The 18,995-nt window shown below is 43.2% G+C and overlaps 1 protein-coding gene across 6 annotated transcripts in view; it reads left to right on the forward strand.

The window, feature by feature from the left end:
- The window catches only part of STAG1 (STAG1 cohesin complex component), a 363,241-nt gene that overhangs the window by 192,182 nt on the left and 152,064 nt on the right, over nucleotides 1-18,995 (forward strand). For all 6 annotated transcript variants that reach the window (XM_074964074.1, XM_074964070.1, XM_074964075.1 and 3 more), the window contains 3 exons: nucleotides 78-176; nucleotides 7,167-7,246; nucleotides 13,913-14,020. In XM_074964074.1, the coding sequence (XP_074820175.1) occupies nucleotides 78-176; nucleotides 7,167-7,246; nucleotides 13,913-14,020 (287 nt within the window). The remainder of the gene's footprint in view (nucleotides 1-77; nucleotides 177-7,166; nucleotides 7,247-13,912; nucleotides 14,021-18,995) is intronic.

The raw sequence follows: 18,995 nt of genomic DNA on the forward strand, positions 1-18,995 counted from the left end.
TACTAGGTGGATGCTACTTAATCTTCATGTGCGTTTCATTAGGATATTTTGGCTAATCTTAGTGTGTTTTTCTTTAGCAAGGTGAAGTGAGGTTGAAGTGTTTGAAAGCTCTACAGAGTCTGTACACCAACAGAGAGTTGTTCCCTAAACTGGAGCTATTCACTAACAGATTCAAGGTAAGAGTAGAAAGAGGAAATGTGCTTTTTGAAAAGACTATAGAACTGTAGAATTGTGTCTCATCTATCTAGTTGTTTCACGTCTCTTAAGTCATGTGCATTAAATTTTGTGAAGGAGACTCACCTGCTTCTGCCAGTGATTAAGTACTTTTCATGGGGACTGTCCAGCTACAGTGGTGAAACCATCATGTTTGCTGTTTTCAGGAGGAAAGGGGCTCTTGGTCTTTTAAATTAAAGAAATGTGACTTATTTCAGAAGCAGAAGTATTTCTGAATGAAATTTATGAGGGTGATACGAGCACATTTATTTTTGAAGTTATTTATCAAACATATATCAGTAGATCTGGGCATGATTCTTACTTTCCCACTTGTCCTCTCACATTACCAAATAATCCTATGATTTTTATATTTTAATCTCAGTGAATTTTAGGGCTCATTGAAGGTTTTCCCATGTACTATAATATTTACTTTCATATATAAAATACATATATATACACTCTCTCTCTCTCTCAGTGTGTGTGTGTGTGTGTGTGTGTATATATATATATATATACACACACACACACACACTTTCTAATATAATATAATTAATAGATTAATATAGAAAGGGATGCTGTGAAGATAACTCTTTAATGAAAGTGTGTGAGAGCATGAATGACTGACTGACTGACCGACCTCAGGGCACACCCCAATGAGGCGATATCTACATCATAAATGTCATTATAATTGAAATTAACATGCAGTATGTTAATCAGTAATGTAAAATGTTCATCCAAGGGTACTTCTCTGGAATGATTCCACACTATTCTTTGAAAGAACAACCTAATAGGTTGTTTCTGACTGGGTGATGGAATTGCTGGGATTTACCATGTACCTTATTTAGTTATTAGCTATTATAAAAAGACTATGTGTTTATAGGCAGATGGGCTAATTTAATAAAATGTCATGAAAAAAATAATTTAAATGACAAGTAACTTTTCTGTAGTGCTCCCCAGAAAACAATTCAAGGCAGAGCCACACTATAACCAGCCCAAGATGTCATCCTACATGGCATCTGGGGAGGGGAGTAGGAAAGAATTAGAGAACATCATGTGACACAGGCCTAAGCTTTTATGTGCCTGCGGTATTAAGACCCTTTGGAACAATCTGGCTAAAGTTATAGCCATTGACATATTTTTAATTCTGTAGGTACAAAGTCCTTCTGGAACCGTCAAAGCATTAATAAATTAACTATGGGAACATTCACACAAACACACATTCACACTCTCCACTGTAGAGATGTATGTGCGTCCAATACATTCAGGTCAGAGACTTTTGCCTGCAGTATTAGTGACACATGCACCTGTGCTATGCTCACATATGGAGCTGGAGTATAAAAGGGGTGTGGCTGCCACCTCCCACTCAGTTCCTTCTCACTGTCCATGGTGAGAGTTGATGCTTCCTGTTGCTCTTGAGCTTTGTTTTTCCTTGTTAGCCAGCTTCTACAAAACCTTTATAAATAGTTGTTGATAATGTTTAATGCAGTGTAGTTGTAGCCATGTTGGTCCCAGGATATTAGAGAGGCAAGGTGGGTGAGGTAATATCTTCTATTGTTCGTTTTTGTGTTGGAGACTGTCATCAGTTTTTTTGTTTTTTTTATATAGTTGTTTTGGATTTCTTGTGTGATTTCCAGGTAGCATTCCTGGGTTTTGTTTTTCCCTCTAGTGTATGGGAGCATGTGATGATTTCTTGTTTGTTTTTGTGTTGGAGGCCGTCATCGGGTTTTTTTGGTCCCTTGAATGATCTTTTACAATATGTGCTAACTACTTATGCTAAATAATATGTTTCACCTTGTACTTTGCTGTGTTGCTGGGAGTTCCTTTCCTAGACCTGAAGAAGAACTCTGTGTGGCTTGAAAGCTTGTCCCTCTCACCAACAGAAGTTGGTCCAATAAAAGGTATTACCTCACCCGCCATGTCTCTCTGATAGTGTTTAGTGTTAGTTTATTTAGATTGCGCTGGGGGTGTCTCTCCATGCAGAGATCCTCAGGATTTGAGCAGTGTGCCATTTGCAGGACCATGATTCCTGTGAGTAATAAACTTGTGTTGTCTAGTTTGTTCAGATCAGGAACATGTTAAGGACAAATATTCAATATGTACCTCTCTTTTCCAACAACAAAAAAAAGCGAAGGAACTTCAACCTTAAGGTACGTTTACTAGAAAAAGCAGGTGCTGCATCCCTTTTCAGAGCCTTACCCTGACCATGAGAGGATGGAGACTTCTTCGATGAGGAGTGCATCTCTGGTTGCTCCAGCCCCCAAACCAAAATCGGGAGAAAAAAGATTCTCCTCTTCTTCTCCCCTGGCCTCCTCAGAATGCTGAAAGCCATCATTTTTGGCCATCATTGAGTCTGGTATCACTTTTTCAGTCTGAGGAGCACATACCTCCAATATCAGTAACTTCAGTGTTGGTAGGCATTCTTCACAGCAAAAGACATGTTATGCCTTCTTGTGCCTGACTCTCCAGTATTGCACCATGAGGTATTATTAATAGCACCGGCTTCATCTACATAAACGCTGTTGGCACTGTGTACTTTGTAGCACTGCCTGTAATATTGGCACCATCAACATAGTCTGGATATCAGTCAGCATTTCACCTTCCACAGCTGCTTCCACCAGGGCCAACAAATCCAGCTTCAGCATCAGTACTGCTGGTACAATAGCATGCATTGCCCATGCTAAGACCTCCACCAAAACAGTTTCAGATTTGGAGCATGACAAGGTGTTTCTCCTAAAAGGCCTTTTAGCTCTCCTGATAGATGACATTTGAAGGACTCCATCTGTGACATGGAGCAAGAGCGTTACCCTTACAGGGATGTTCCTGCCCTCCACCATAGACTGTGCAGAGACTGGACTACCCACTTATGCCATACTGGGCTCCTTGGATTGCTCACAAAGCTTCCAGATACCCATCTGCAATGTGGTCTAAGAGAAAGTCACCTTCTCCTGTACCTGTTCCAGTCAGGGAAGACCTTCTCCTGGTTTGTCACCTATCCCCAACTTAGAACTGACTAATGAAGAGGAACTGAGGGAGAAACCCACACATCTTCTACCATATGTGTCTTTATTTTTGCCTGATGAGACCATTTGCTGGAGTCTTCATCTCCTCCTGAAGCATTTAAGATCTTTTCAGATCTTAGGAGGAGGGTGGCCATATTGCTAGATGTGCCAGCAGGGGTTCTGCTGGACAACCCTCACAAACTTTTTGACATTTTATAGACTGCAGCCCTGGGAAGGGTTGCCCTTCCCATTAATGAGTCCCTGTTAGACTGTGCTAAAACCCTATGGCAGGCCCCAGAATCTGTACCATCCACTGCGAGATATGTGGACAGACTTTACCAAGTTCCTCAGCAGGAATTTGATTATTTTTTCAGCCATCCTGTACCAGAACCCTAGATAGTCACTGTGGCTAATGAGCACTGAAGGCAGACTCAGTCTAGGGCTACCGAAAAGGGCAAAAAACATAAGATATTAGACTTATATGGTAGAAAGGCCTCTATCACTGCAAGCCTTCAAATGAAGGTGTCTCAATACACGTTTACGAATTGGGTAGCAATGTGAAGGAAGGATACATCATCCAGTTCACTTCCTTCCCTTTCCCCACCATCCCTGTTCCTTTTCAGGGACTCATCTCACAAAGCTGTATAACTTCAGGATGTGCAGTCTCTTTTGGAATTGGGAGCAGTAGAGGAAGTTCCTTACCAGCAGAGAGGGAAAGGTTTCTATTGCCATTACTTCCTGATTCCCAGTATAGGAGGTGGTCTGACGTCCATTTTGGATTTGAGAAAACTGAATGGATCCATCAAGAAAATGAAATTTCAGGATGGTTACCTTCACATCTGTCATTCCTTCTTTGGAGGTTGGCAACTGGTGTGCTATATTCAGTTTGCTTAATGCTTACCTTCATGTGACAATACATCCAGGCCACAGAAAATATCTTTGAATCATAGTCGGGAACACACACTAGCAGTACACAGTGCTGCCCTTCAGTCTGTCCTCAGTAGGAGGGTGATGAAGCACTGGAATGGGTTACTTAGGGAGGTGGTGGAATCTCCATCTTTAGAGGTTTTTAAGGTCCAGCTTGACAAAGCCTTGGCTGGGATGATTTAGTTGGTGTTGGCCCTGCTTTGAGCAGGGGATTGGACTAGATGACCTCCTGAGGTCTTTTCCAACCCTAATATTCTATGATTCTATCCCATAGGGTGTTTACAAAGTGTATGACAGTGGTAGCAGGCCACCTTCGTTATACTGGTGTTCAAATACTGGGATAATTGACTAGTCCAAGGAACGTCAAAGGGACAAGTCCAAAACAGCATCTTCATTATCAGAGATCTGTTCTCTTATCTGGGCTGAAATTAAAGGTAGAGAAATCAGTATTACTACCAACACAACAAATATATTCCATGGGGGCAGATCTTGATGCCACAATGGCGATAGCTTACTTCCTGACAGACAGGTTCCAGTCCATAGTCACCCTTTGTAAAGTCCTCAGGTTGCACTTGAGGTTAACAGGACATTCTTACCTCCAACTTGTGGGGCACATGACTGAGCATGCCGGACTTCACCTCAGATGCCTGCAGGCCTTTTCTCAGTATACTGTTCAAACAGGCATGTTGATTTGCACACCTATATGAGTGCTTCCAATCCTAGACTGGTGGATGGCTCTCCAGAACATCTGCAAAGGGATTCAACGTTGACTCTTCTAGCAGATTATATGCATCATGGGCTTCGGTGCGCATCTGGGATGCATTCAGGCTCAGGAGTTATGGATGACACGGAAGGTTATTCTCCCTGTAAATATATTGGAACTTTGAGCCATTTATTGGCCTGCGAGACATTCATCAGCACCATCAGAACTTCTTTAGCTCCCCCGACAGTGGCCCATGATATTGTGGTATTTAAAATTTGCTGTTAGAGGTTATGTAAACTTTCATTTGATCCTTTGAGGACAGTAGATTTGAATTTCCCTTTCCCTGAGATTATTTTCTTAGTGGCCATTTCCTTGGCCAGGACTACGAGGAAACTAGCAGCACTGAGGTCTCTCGCCTTACATCTAACCACTAAGGACAAGATGGTTTATCATATCGATCCCAGTTTCCTACCAAAGATGTCACTGCATTTCCCACTTAATACAAAATATTTCTTTTCCAAGCTTATGCCCTTAACAGTAGTTCACAAAAAGAAACTCTTACTCACTCTGGACTTCCACAGAACTTTCAAATTGTATTTGGAAAGGAAATCTCCTTTCTGGAAAATCATGCCACTGTTTTCTTCTCTTTGTAGGCTCCAAACAATCTTTAGGAGCATCTAGATATAACAGAGATACCTTGTCCCATTAGGATCAAGGATCACTCTCCTGAAGCATGATCAGCAAGAGGCAATGCTTCCATTAACAAACTTTTTAGGGTAGCCACTTGACACGCCTTAAATATTTTTACTAAGCATCACAGGTTAAATGTGCAGATGTCAGCTTATGCTTTTGGGTACTTAGAGCCATTGTCCCTTGGAATTCTGGAAGGGCATGGGGACCAGGAATTGATTTGCTCAATTCATGGTCATTCTTAATTTCACTCCCTAGTCCCTCTTTCATTCCTTTTAGTTAGCTCTCTTCTGTTCTTTCTCAGCCCAGGTATTTTAACAGTAGCATTTCACAAAACCCAAGGTCTGTTCTAGAGTAAGCCAAGTCTCAGAAAACCGTGTCCCCAGTTTTTCTGTTGCTTGAACAATGTATCAAGACCCAAAAGAAATTGTGTTCCAGGGATCAACAGACATCTCTGCAGACAAGGAGGGTGTTTGTTTCAAGTTGAAAGAAATCAAACTGGGAAAGGAAAGTAAGGAACCAGTAGAGGAACTCCTCAAAAGCGTGAAAATCCTGCCATTGAATTGGCCATTGGTCTGCTGGTGTTCACAGAGAGTGGAGACGGATTAGTGTTTTGTGGGGCCCTGGACCAGAGCAAGTGGGGGCCCCTCCCCACCCCTTCAGCCTGCAGTCCCATCCCCACCCCCTCCCCGCGCTGCTGCTGGGGAAATGTGGTCAGAGTGCAGGGGCTTGCCCTAACCCCACCCAGCACTCCTGCTGGGGAGCTGTGTCAGGGTGCAGAGGCTTCCTTCCACCCTCCTGGCACTTCTGCCAGGGAGCGGGGTCGTGGCTCAGAGGCTTCCCCCTCATGAGCACCAGGCAGGCAGAGTGGGGCAAGCTCCCCTGCCCTGACTCCACTCCCCGGTAGGAGCGCCGGGTGGTGTGTGTAGGTGCCCATTTTTCTGGGGCCCCCTCAGTTGGCCAGGGCCCCTGAGCATGGGCCCCGTTGGTCCAGTGGCTAATCCACCACTGACAGAGAGAGAGAAGGAAAATCCATAGTTGTACCACCAAATTCCTCACATTTCTTATGGAAGGCATGTGGGATAATTATTGAGGCCAGATGGTGGCTTAAGTCATGGGCATGCAAAGGGCCATGCTGCAGCAGCTGCTTCAGGTGAGATTCTCTGCACAGTGCTCCTTCACATGCATACACCCTGACCCAAATGCACTACTGAAGCTCTATTGGTCATTGTGAAGGAAAGAAATTGGGGCCACAGCCATGCCCTCATCCAGCCCAACCCCATCCCCTTTCAGCAGGCTGGTACTGAGGAGACACTAGCTCAGAGTAGTGCCTCAGTTCCCCAGCCTGAGTTTGCCTGACGTCTGCATGGGATGGTAGGAGGGGAAAGTTCCTTGACACATGTTCCCATTCCTGTTGCATGTACAGTGTTAGATTCAGGACATACAGAACCTGACATATCTATCACCACGAAGGCACATTGTACTAGATGAACTTAGCATGTTCTAGAGAAGTCAAATGGTTATCATGTTTCTGTGGAAAGGTATATCCATCAAAGACTGTTTATTTTGTAACTTAAATATTCATTTTCTGAAAACGTTGTGTGTGTTGTCATTCTAATACAACTGCTTTTCAGGATCGCATTGTATCAATGACACTTGATAAGGAATATGATGTTGCTGTGGAAGCCATTCGATTAGTCACTCTAATACTTCAGTGAGTATTTTTCAAAGCTAGCATAATTCACTATGAGAAGCACTTTTGCCAGGAATATGTATCAGGTTTAGATTTCTCATGCGTATTATGAAGGACTTGTAGCACTGAAGGTGGATTAAATGTGTCATAATTTCACTGAGCAATTTTTGGAGAAGTAGGAATAGGATAAATGGCTGCATAAAAATACCCTGGTGAAATTCAGAAATTTACTAACTCCTTGGTGCCAGTAGTTTCAGTGTATCCACTGTTACAAACAAATCCAGACTGGCAAAATAGACTGACGGTACAAGCAGATCATTTTAACTATGTTCTCTGTTCTTTTTTTCTTTTAAATGCCAAAAGCTACTTGCGTGCGAAGTTCAACTGAGAATTTAACCACACTAAAGTCAGGATATGCTCTGGTAACCTTAACTTTGCAACTTTAATTCTGTTCTGTTTTCAAGTCAAAGATACAAAAACACAATAGGAAATTTCCAAATTTAAGAATATATTTCATAATATAAAATGCTGCATCTATACATGCGCATACATGAATGAAGAAAAACTGTAGTGTCGTATTATATTCAGAACTACCAGAAGGATCTTCATTTAAATTGATTAAAAAAAAACACACTGAAGCATAAAATGGAAGATATGTTTTTGTTAAATACACACTGAAAATCCCTAATTTAAAAAAAAAAAATCATTCAGTATGTAATATTGTTTGTGTGTTCAGGTCTGGCAGAACCTAAAGTTCTCATCCTTGGAAGTGCCTAATATTGAATTGAGACCAATACTTGTTATAATTCAAGAAAAATGACTTTTCAAAATATTATGATGTTTGTGTGCTGTCACTGTAATATCTGAAAAAAATAAAGATCATGATTTACATAAAACAAAATGATAGCACATTATCTAAATTTTTTGAAAACTCAATAAAAAAAAATTAATTCCCCAAAATTGTGATGACAATTCTGGGCACAACTCTACAGTTAAGGTTGAAGCAAGGATTAAGCATCTCTGTTAAATGTTAATGATACAGTGAATTATTTCCAGATTTTTGGTACTCAAAGTATAAGTACAGAATGAATTTTCAAAGAAATCTGATAATTAGTTTGTTAATATACCTCAACATGTTTAGATTTCTTTAGTTTAACCTTAACTCTGAAGTAAAGATACTTCATGTTAAATTCCCTGGTTTGTATCTAGGGAAGGAAACATTGCTTGAAAACTGGGATAGGGAGGATTAAGGCAGTATGAGGTAAGCCATGGTCTTGACTGTATGATAACAGGAGAGATCAAGCAGGTTTTTGCTGCTAGGAGGAATGTTTCATGAGGCTTGTCCTTTGTGTCATGATCCAAAGCCCAGTGAATTAAGTAGGAATTTTTCTACTGACTTCATTGAGATTTGGATCAGGTCCTTGATGAAGAATCCAAGTAGGTTTCTAGAGCTAAGAGAGGGGGTTCAAAACTTGCAACGTGAGTGGGGATAATGTAGGAGAGTGGTAATAAGTGTCTAGTAAGATTTTCACTGGAGGATAACATTAAGGCTTCCACATCTGTCTGGGTGTGGAGCATAGAAACAGGGTTTGAGAATAATCCAGAATGTATGAAAGCTGTGAGAAGTGTTGCTTGGCTCTCTAGGGCTGGGAAGTAGATAGCAATCAATATAAATTAGAAGTTATGATGTGCAGAAAATACATAAGGGAAATGAAAGAGGTGAGGGAAAAATCTCTGGCTGGCAGGACTAAGGACAATAAGGAGTTTTAAAAATATATTAGGAAAAAGGGAAATAATAGCAATAGTGTAGGTCCATTATTAGATGGAGAGGGTAGAATTGTTAATGATGCAGAAAAAGCAGAATGTTGAATAAATATTTGTGTTTTCTATTTGGAAAGTAGCAGGATGATGATGTACCCATATCTAGGAGTGGCAAAGCTTGATTTTTACTTTTTTTTCTGGTTTTGACCATTTTTATCAATTTTTATTTTTAAGATTTTTTCCCCCTATTTTTAACTATTTTATTTAGAGTTGTGGGGGGGTGGGATTAGGGTTAGGGCAGCTCTGCCAGTGGGAGAGTTCCCAGTGCAGCTGTGGGGCATGACACCAGGGCTCCAGGGTAAGGGAGACTGTGGTCCTGGCTCAGAGGAGCAGAGGCCCCTGGTCAGGACTGTAAAGAGGAGGACAAGCCCCTGGTCACGGGGAGGCCACCCAGCTGCTGAACAGTTATGGCTCCGGGACCATTCCCATGCTTTTGGCTGGTGAGTGATGGAGCAGGGACATCAGAGTTGCAGAGGACTTACCTCTTGATCGGTGACACCTGATCCCTGGAGGCGCAAGATGCGGGGAAGGCTGCAGGGTCAGAGCAGAGCACTCCTTGCCAGGGCTGTGAAAAGGAAAACAAGTCTCTGTCCATGGAGGCGGGCACAGAGTCATTCAGCAGTGGGTCAGCCACCTCTGCAGCTGGGGACAATGATGACTCCTCTTCCTCGCGGTCCTGGCCAGGATTTTCTGCTCTGCTGGGTCAGGATGTGCACAGTGCCCCACTCACTCACCAGCCTGAAGTGCAAGAGCTATTCCCAGCTGATGAGTGAGAGGGGGCTGAAGAGAGCTCCCTGCCCTACGCCAGGAGCCATTAAGTAGTGGGGTGTCCTTCCCCCTGACCAGTGGCTCATCTTGCTTCCCCTCCTTGCTGTCTTGGCCAGAGGTATCTGCTCTGCCCTACCAGGACTGCAGCCTTTCCCTGCACCTTGTGCCCGCAGGGATCAGGTGTCGCCTGCCCTGCGGCCATGCAGGGAGCCCTCTATAACCCCGCTGTCACAGACCCGCTCACTCATTCTTGTGACAGTTTCTCGCTAGTGAGTGAGCGAGCGAGCAGGCCGTGACATCAGAATTGTAGAAAGCTTCCTGCATGGCAGGTGACACACAATCCCTGCAGGCACACTGACTGTTACCATTTGATATTTTTTTTCATTGATCTCATTGTGTCAGCTGAAATTGACCTTTACCAACAGATATCTATTAAAATTGAAATCTGTCAAGCCTATCCATATCATATGAGGATGATGACATATTTCCCAATCCATTAGTAACTAAGGAAGATATTCGACAATATCTACTAGGGATAAATGTTTTAAATCAGCCTGCCTGGATAACTGCAACTAAGAGTCCTAAAAGAGTTGGCTGAGAGATCTCTGGCCCGTGAATGTTAATTTTTAATTAATCTTGGAATTCTGGGGAAATTTCAGAAGATTGGAAGTGAACTGACCTTGTGCAAGCATTCAAATTGGACAGTTGGGATGACCCAGCTAACTATAGGCCAGTGAACATGACATGAGTCCTGGACAAAATTATGGAAAAATTGATACAGGATTCAAGTGATAAAAAAATTAAAGGCCAGACATATAATTAATGCCAGTCAAGATGGTTTTATGAAAAATAGGTCTTGTCAAACAAACCTGATTTCATTCTTTGATGAGACTGCAAGTTTGGTTGATGAAGTTAATTGTGTAGATGTATTTGACTTAATACCACATGACATTCTAATTAAGAATTAGTACTATGCAGTATCAGTAAAGCACACGTTAGGAACTAGATAACCGATAGATATCAAAAAGTAATTAATGCAGAATCTTCATTTAATGAGGGTGTTTATAGTGGGGTTCCACAGAGATCAGTAGCCTATTCCATGTTTCTTCAGTGATCTGGAAGTAAGCATAGTATTACTGCTGATAAAATATGTAACTGGCACAAAGATTGGTTGATTGGTAAACAATTATGAGGACAGGACAGACATACTGAGGGTACATCTATGCAGCAAAGGAAAACGCACGGCTGACCCATGCCAGCTGCCTCATGCTTGTGGGGCTTGGGCTGCAGGGTTCTTTCATTGTTTTGTAGACTTCCGAGCTTGGGATGGAGTCCAAGCTCTGGGACCTTCCCACCCCGCAGGGTCGTAGAGCCTGGGCTCCTACCCAAGCCCAGAAGTCTATACAGCAATGAAACAGTCCCACAAGCCAGAGTTAGTTAGCATGGACCAACTGCAGGTTTTTTTTGCTGTGTAGACACATCCATAGTGATTTGGGTCACTTGGTAAACTGGGCCCACGCAAACAAAATTTGGTTTAATACAGCCAAATGCAAGGTCATACAGCTTGTAGCAAGGAATGCAGGTAATACCTACAGAATGGGAGATTATATGCTCCAAAGCAGTGGCTCTGAAATGTGTTTAGAGGTCATAGTGGACAAGCAACTAAACATGAGCTCCCAGTGTAATGCTGTGGCAAATAGGGCTAATACAATCATGCAATATATAAATAGGGGAGTAATGAGTAGAAGTAGGGAGGTGATTTTACCTCTGTATACAGCATTGGTGAGACAGATATTGGAATAATGCATACAGTTCTGGTGTCCACATTTTAAAATGATGTTGAAAAACTGGAGAGTGTGTAGAAAAGAGCCACCCCCACCCCCCACAAAAATCCTCACAATGAGGGACTTAAAGAAGTTCAATCAGTTCAGCTTATCAAAAAGAAGATTGATAAATGGCTTGATTACAGTGTACAGCTACCTTTACAGAGTGAAAATACTGTGTACTTACAGGCTTTTTATCAGAGAAAGGCATAACAAGACCCAGTGGCTGGAAGCTGAACACAGACAAATTCAAATTAAAAATTAGGCACACCTTTTGAACAATGAAGGTGATTAACCACTGGAATCAAACATCACGGAAGTGATGGATTCTCCATCTCTTGATGCCTACAAATCAAAACTGGGTTATCTATCTGGAAGATACAGTTTAATCAAACACAAGTTATTGGATTCAGTACAGATTTGTAGATTCTAAGGCCAGAAAGGACCGTTGTGATCACCTAGTATGATCTCCTATGTAACACAGGCCGTAGGACTTCCCAGAATAATTCCTACAGCATATCTCTTAGAAAAACATCCAATCTTGATTTAAAAATGGTCAGTGATGGAGAATCCACCGTGATCTTGTCTGTGATGGGGAATCTCCCATGACCCTTGGTAAGTTGTTCCAATAGTTAATTACTCTCACTTTTAAACATTTATGCCTTATTTCCAGTCTGAATTTGTCTAGCTTCAACTTCCAGACATATCACGTTCTACCTTTCTGTGCTAGAATGAAGAGCTCGTTATTAAATATTTGTTCCCCATGTAGAGACTTAGAGACTGTAAACAAGTCACCCGTATTCTTCTCTTTGTGAAACTAAATCGCTTCAGCTCTTTGAGTCTATCACTATAAGGCTGGTTTTCTAATCCTTTCATCGTTCTTGTGGTTCTTCTCGGAACACTCTTCAATTTATCAGCATACTTCTTGAATTGTTGACACCAGAACGGGACACAGTATTCCAGCAGTGGTCACACCAATGCCAAATACAATTATAACTTCTCTACTCCTCTCCAGATTCCCCTGTTTATGCATTGCCAGAAGCTGGGAATGAACAACAGGGAATGGATCATTTGATGATTAGCTGTTCATTCCCTCCGGGCCACCTGACATTGGCCACTGTCAGAAGACAGGATACTGGGCTAGATGGACCTTTGGTCTGAACCGGTATGGCCATTCTTAGTTCTTATGATCCCATTAGCCCTTTTGCCACAGCGTCACACTGGGAGCTCATGCTCAGCTGATTATCCATCAGAACCCCCAAATCTTTTTTTATAGTCACTGCTTCCCATGATAGAGTGCCCCAGGGGTGTCTGTGTGGAATGTTTTGTCCTGTGATATACAGATCAGATGATCTAGTGGTCCCTTCTTGCCTTACACTCTATGGATCATCAACAATGTTGCCAATCTCAAGAGAGGAAAAATCATGATTTAGACCCCAAATAATCAGTTGAGGATTGACAAAGCAAGAGCTCCACCCCATCCCTATGCGAGAGTGTTGGGGGGAGGTGCGCATTGCCCTCCCCTCTTCCCGCTGCCAAGGAGTTCTAAGCTGAACATTTACAGCAATCCAGAGCAGTGCAAAGGGGATAGCTGAAAATGGAGATTCTGGCCCCAAGAGTTTTATCTTCGTGCAAAAGGTATTGTGATTAGATCACTCTTTTGGTTTTGATTTTAAGTTCAGGGTTTTTTAATGGTTATCTCAGAAAGGTTAAATGGATTTTGAGCACACTTTCCAAAAATAGTTTATCTTTGGCTGAATCTATGTGTGTGGCATCTCAGCCCAAAAGAAATTTTCTGGGAGAAATTAACATTCAAGTGTAAATGAACATTTACAGTGCCTTCTCAGTCTGAACTACTGCATTAGCTGTAACTATTTTGGTAAATTCTGAAATGTGTACACTTCAATAGAAGCAAAATTTTAGATTTTTTCCCCAAAAGAAGCCTCTTCAAATACTGGCAAATTGTTAAATTTGAATGGCAACATTTTTAGTTCTAAGAAAATGTTTAACCATTTCCTAGTGTACTACATTCATAAGAAGCAGCCACTTTAACTCAAAGGTGGGTTTTTTTTGGTGGTGAAGTGTTTAAAAATTTTGGGGGCCTAATTCAAAGCGCATTGAAGTTAATGTCCCATTAATTTCTGTGGGGTTTAGATGAGGCCCAGGTAACCCTGTATTTATATAGACTGTCTATCATAAAAGTTACTTATGGGAGGTGGTGGAACTGAAATTAAACATTTGTTTTGGTTCAGGTGTTACTTTCTGACTTTTTCAGTGGAAGTGAAGAAGCTCTGTCCAATGAAGACTGTGAGAATGTTTATCACTTGGTGTATTCAGCACACCGGCCGGTTGCAGTAGCAGCTGGAGAGTTCCTTCACAAAAAGTAAGCTACCTCTCATCCTGGAATGAGAAACAGATTCATGATAGCTTCCTGAGACCAGAAATGCCTAGTGAGATCTAGAAGTGACAGGTTGATATATAGTAAGTATGGCCTGATTCAGCAAAGCACTTAATCACAAGCTTAACTTTTTAAGCACTGACTTTCAATAGGAGTACTTGCATGCTGTGACAGGGTCGGGCCAGATGGCTACAGGAGAGTGATAGAAGGCAGATATATTAGCCCCAGGTTAAGTAGGTCCCTTTTCCCTGGGTAAGGTAACAGGGAAGGTTCCAGAACAATCAGGAACCTTCTGAAAACAAGACAGGTTGATTAGAACACCTGCAGCCAATCAAGAAGCTGCTAGAATCAATTAAGGCAGGCTAATCAGGGCACCTGGGTTTAAAAAGGAGCTCACTTCAGTTTGTGGTGCGCGTGCAAGGAGGTGGGAGCAAGAGGTGCTAGGAGCTGAGAGTGAGAACGTGTACTGTTAGAGGACTGAGGAGTACAAGCATTATCAGACACCAGGAGGAAGGTCCTATGGTGAGAATAAAGAAGGTGTTGGGAGGAGGACATGGGGAAGTAGCCCAGGGAGTTGTAGCTGTTGCACAGCTGTTCCAGGAGGCACTCTAGACAGCTGCATTCCACAGGGCCCTGGGCTGGAACCCGGAGTAGAGGGCGGGCCCGGGTTCCCCCCAGATCCTCCCAACTCTTGCTCAGACACAGGAGAAGTTGATCTGGACTGGGTTCACGAAAACGGCGAAACTGAGGGCTGCTGTGAATCTCCGAGGCGAGCAAATCCGCCAATAAGCACAAGACCCACCAAGGTAGAGGAGGAACTTTGTCACAATGCTTAAAGTTAAGCATCTACTTAAGTGCTTTGATAAATCAGGATTTATATCATGCTTTTCTTTCTGTACAGTTTAGACAGTAATTTCTATTAATTTAGGACATTAAAGTATAAACAAATATGATTGTATGTACTTGTTTGTAAAGATTTGTTAATTTATGTGCAAATCCCTTGAGTTTGTGTTGGGTTTTCATTGTAGCTTCTGGTACTACAAATTGTGGACATGCCTACATGATTGTATAATATACAGTTATTATTTTAAAGGCATTTATTTTACTCAACTTTGAAATAATAGGATACCAATTTACTTCCAAATATAGCAATTTTTAACAGGATTTTCTTATTTTAAAAACTACCTCTCTGGTCATTTTCTTGCATGTCAAAAAATTGAGTGAATTATTAGTGGTAGCTAGATACCTTTGATGCCAGGTGATCAGAGGTGTTGAAGTTTTTTCCTTCACTCTGCTGTATAGCATGGGAGAGCAGCTAACTCAAATACAAAGGGCCAGATCTCAACTGGTTGTTCCTTTGCAGTCTAGACCAGAACAATATTTTTAACACTCTGAAGTCTTTAATATTAATTTTCCCATCCCCATTTTTAGAATTGTTAAAGATTTTTGCAACTTTTTACAGAAATTTTTTTGTATAAGAATTCATTTTAATGGAATTTTTCAAACCAGGAAACACTTGAAAGAAAAGGCCTTATATACAACCAGCTGTTTATTTCACCAGCGATATTTTGTGTTCCCTTTGTTTGCATTTTGAAAATGAGGGTGTTTTTTTCCCCAACAATACCCTAGATTTCCTCCTTGATCAGGCACAAAAAACATGATTCTGTGCTTGTGGTATCAGTCTTTTACTATGAAAGTGGATGTGATGCAAATTCAGTAATATGACCTTACTGCATGATAGATAATGGAAAAGAGTTCTTTTATACATTGTAGTAAAATATCTTCAGTAATTAACAAATGTGGCAAAACAACTATGGAAAAAATCTGAAAGATAAATTAGTTTTTGTCTAACATGACAATTTCTCCAAGTGTGGAAAGTCTCTTCTGAAAGTCTCTTTTGAAAGTAATGTTATCCTATTTCCTATAAATAGGCCCACCAAAGTGTGTGTGTGGGGGCAAAGGGAGCAATTGTCCAGGGGCCCCGGTGATTTAAAAGGGCCTGGGGGCCTGCGGTGGCAGCCAGGAGCCCTGGGCCCTTTTAAATTGCCCGGGCAGGCTGCAGGGCACCTAGACGCGCGAGACCGCAGTGGTCCGTGGGGCCCAGAGCGGTCGTGCACACCTAGGAGTGACGGGCAGTCCCAGAAGTGACAGATTCGTCACTTCTGCCATGGGCCCTGTCCCCCTTAGGGATAGCCCTGGCGCCCAGAATTTCTGTTGGTGGGCCTGCCTATATATGTGTCCTTGAAGGACAAAAGTATTGAAGGAAAAACCATAACTGTGTTGCTCAGTTCTGCAGTTTACAATGTTTGCAAATTAGAAAAAAATTGGTTCCATAAATAAAATGTGAAATGTATCTTTCATCACCACCTTGCCCCTTTTGAAATGCACCCCCAGACAAGACTCTTCACCACCACTGCTTGTTCTCCAGTGTGCCCTCCACTCTTGGTTTCACATCCCCATCCCCATCCACCTGTTTTTCCTCCAGACTTCACATGCAAATGGGGCTTCCGTTATGTTGGCTTAATTTACATGTGACATGTTATCTCCTGTTTGGAAAAAAACCTGTTGCAGCTTGTCCTGGTTATACAGATTACAACATATTTTTAGTATGTACACATCACTCTCTACATACGTCTCTCAATGTTTATGATGACCAGTATTATATAAGCTTTCATTTGATACCTCACACAACATTCTAGATAGATAAATTCTATGACAGCAATGTTTTTGTTGTAATGAATGGGGTTGCTGACACAGAATAGTGAACGCTTTGTTAGCTGCTTCTGTGTCACAGCAACACCTAAAATCTGCAGGAAAAATTTATGGTGATGTGCTGAGGAGAGTACCTGAAATCCCTATCAAACCAGGTAGGGTCAGTAAAGTTCCTACAGCCAATCCTCACTTCTTAGGCATCTGCCAACACAGAAGAACACACAAATTGGTATACCAGATAAGGCCAGAGAGTCCATCTAATCCAGCACCTTGTTTCTAATAGTGGTCAGTACCAGGTTTTTTAGAGGAAGTGTAAGAAATCGCATAATGTATAATTATAGATTAGTTTCTTCCTAACCCCAAGCTATTAGTGATTAGCTTGTGCCCTGAAGCTTTAGGTTCTTGTTCGAGTGGTTGCTCATGTTCACTCCATATTAGGTGTGTGTGCTCGCTACATGCACCGGTGCCAGAAGTTTTTCCCTCAGCAGTATCCGTAGGGGACTGGCTCTGGCATCCCCGGAGTGGTGCATACATGCTGCGGTATAAGGGGTGCTGCCGGCTCCCTCCACCCTCAGTTCCTTCTTGCCGCCAGTGACGGTACTGGAACGTCTGCTGCTTCAGCTAGTGTTATCTCGTTCTCTGTTCATACAAACTCTGTAGAACTTGTAGTGTAGTTGTAGATAGTTGTTGTTACAGTTAGTTACCCTTAGATGTAGTTCTTGAAGTTCTCATAGTCCCGAACGGGACTCAGCCAGGGGATGGAGCATGCCCCGATCCCCCAGGCTTTAAGCCTGCAATCGCTGCAAATGGCCTGTGCCCCTCAGTGATCCATATACCAGCTGCCTAAGGTGCTTAGGCGAGGGGCCATAAGCGATAAGTGTCGTATCTGCAAGTCCTTCAAACCAAGGACAAAGAAGGAGCGCAATATCCGTCTAAAAGTGCTCCTAATGGAGTCGACACTCACTCTGGTAGCAGAACAGCAGTTCGAGTGTGCACCGAGCACCATGGCCTCCGTGCGCAGTGCTCCACCAGCGCTGTCCACAAGCCGGCACTTGTCTTCCTCCACGGCTCCAGTCAAGAACCCGAAAAAGACTGAGGGGAACATCTCCTACCTCCTGCAAGGGAAAGGAGAGGGCTGGGCATGAGCCAGGACCTGTGCCAGGCAGCTCAACGCTCCCTTCAGGAAGTCGGGCCCTAGCGCAAGTCGAGTGGTGCAACCCATCCCATACTTTGCCCGCGACTCCAGATAGCATTGCAGGCCCTGGCTAGCTTCAGGTGCCATTGACACCCGAAGTCCTTCAAGCAGCTCAAGAGATCCTGATGGTCCCTGTGCCACCCACACTGGCTCTAGTGGTACCCCAGTCTTGGGAAAACCCATGTTGGGACCTATGCATGTGTCGCTGCCGAGGGCCTGGTACTGATCATGGGACCGATCAGGGATCAGAGAGAGCTGATTGCTGGGCCATCATCGCCTGTCTCCAAGAAGGAGGTCGCCTTACTCAGGAAGATCCTCCCAGCAATTGGCTCATAGTAGCTCCCGGTCCCATTTGACGTCCCTGTACCAGTCGAGTAGCGTGAGGCATGGATCGTCGGGTGTCCAACGCAGATCCGCCAAACGCCGTCGGTCCCTGAGACCCTGACCGGCACCGGTCAGACAAGAGCCACCACTCTGCTGAATCCTGGTCACCTGGTACCGACTGCTCTTCTTATAGCTCCAGTATGGAGCAAGGTTCCCTGACTTCAGGACAAGCCCCGATTCCTGTGGTGCCGCCTACATCATCAGCACCGAAAACAGTGGCCGGCGCCATGGTACTCGTGAAACCCTTGGGGGTTCACCCATCATTCCCAGGCTGCCCGATCGGTGTCTGGAGCTTCGGAGAGGCCAGTGGTCTCGGTATCTCGTTCCCCTCTGCTGCTTGAGGCTTGGGGGGGTGGGGGGTAAGACTCCACAGGTCCAGGAGGATCCAGGGAAGCAAACTGGTGGACTACCAGTGGAAGTGGAGATTCTCACGGCACCGGCATCATCCTCGTCGTCGCCAGATGAGGCTATCACAGGGCCCCCTCACCCAGTTCCTCAGGATGACACCAAAGCACACCGAGAACTTTTGAAGATGGTCGCTTCCAACCTGGGGCTTCAGGCAGAGGAATTGGAAGAGCCCTCGGACTCTCTGTTTGACGTCTTCGGCTCCTGCCAAATGGCTCTACCGCTTCATGAAGGGGTTTCTAAAATCACTAATGCCCTGTGGCA

Source organism: Natator depressus, chromosome 9 (assembly GCF_965152275.1).
Source record: "Natator depressus isolate rNatDep1 chromosome 9, rNatDep2.hap1, whole genome shotgun sequence".
Lineage (NCBI taxonomy): Eukaryota > Metazoa > Chordata > Testudines > Cheloniidae > Natator > Natator depressus.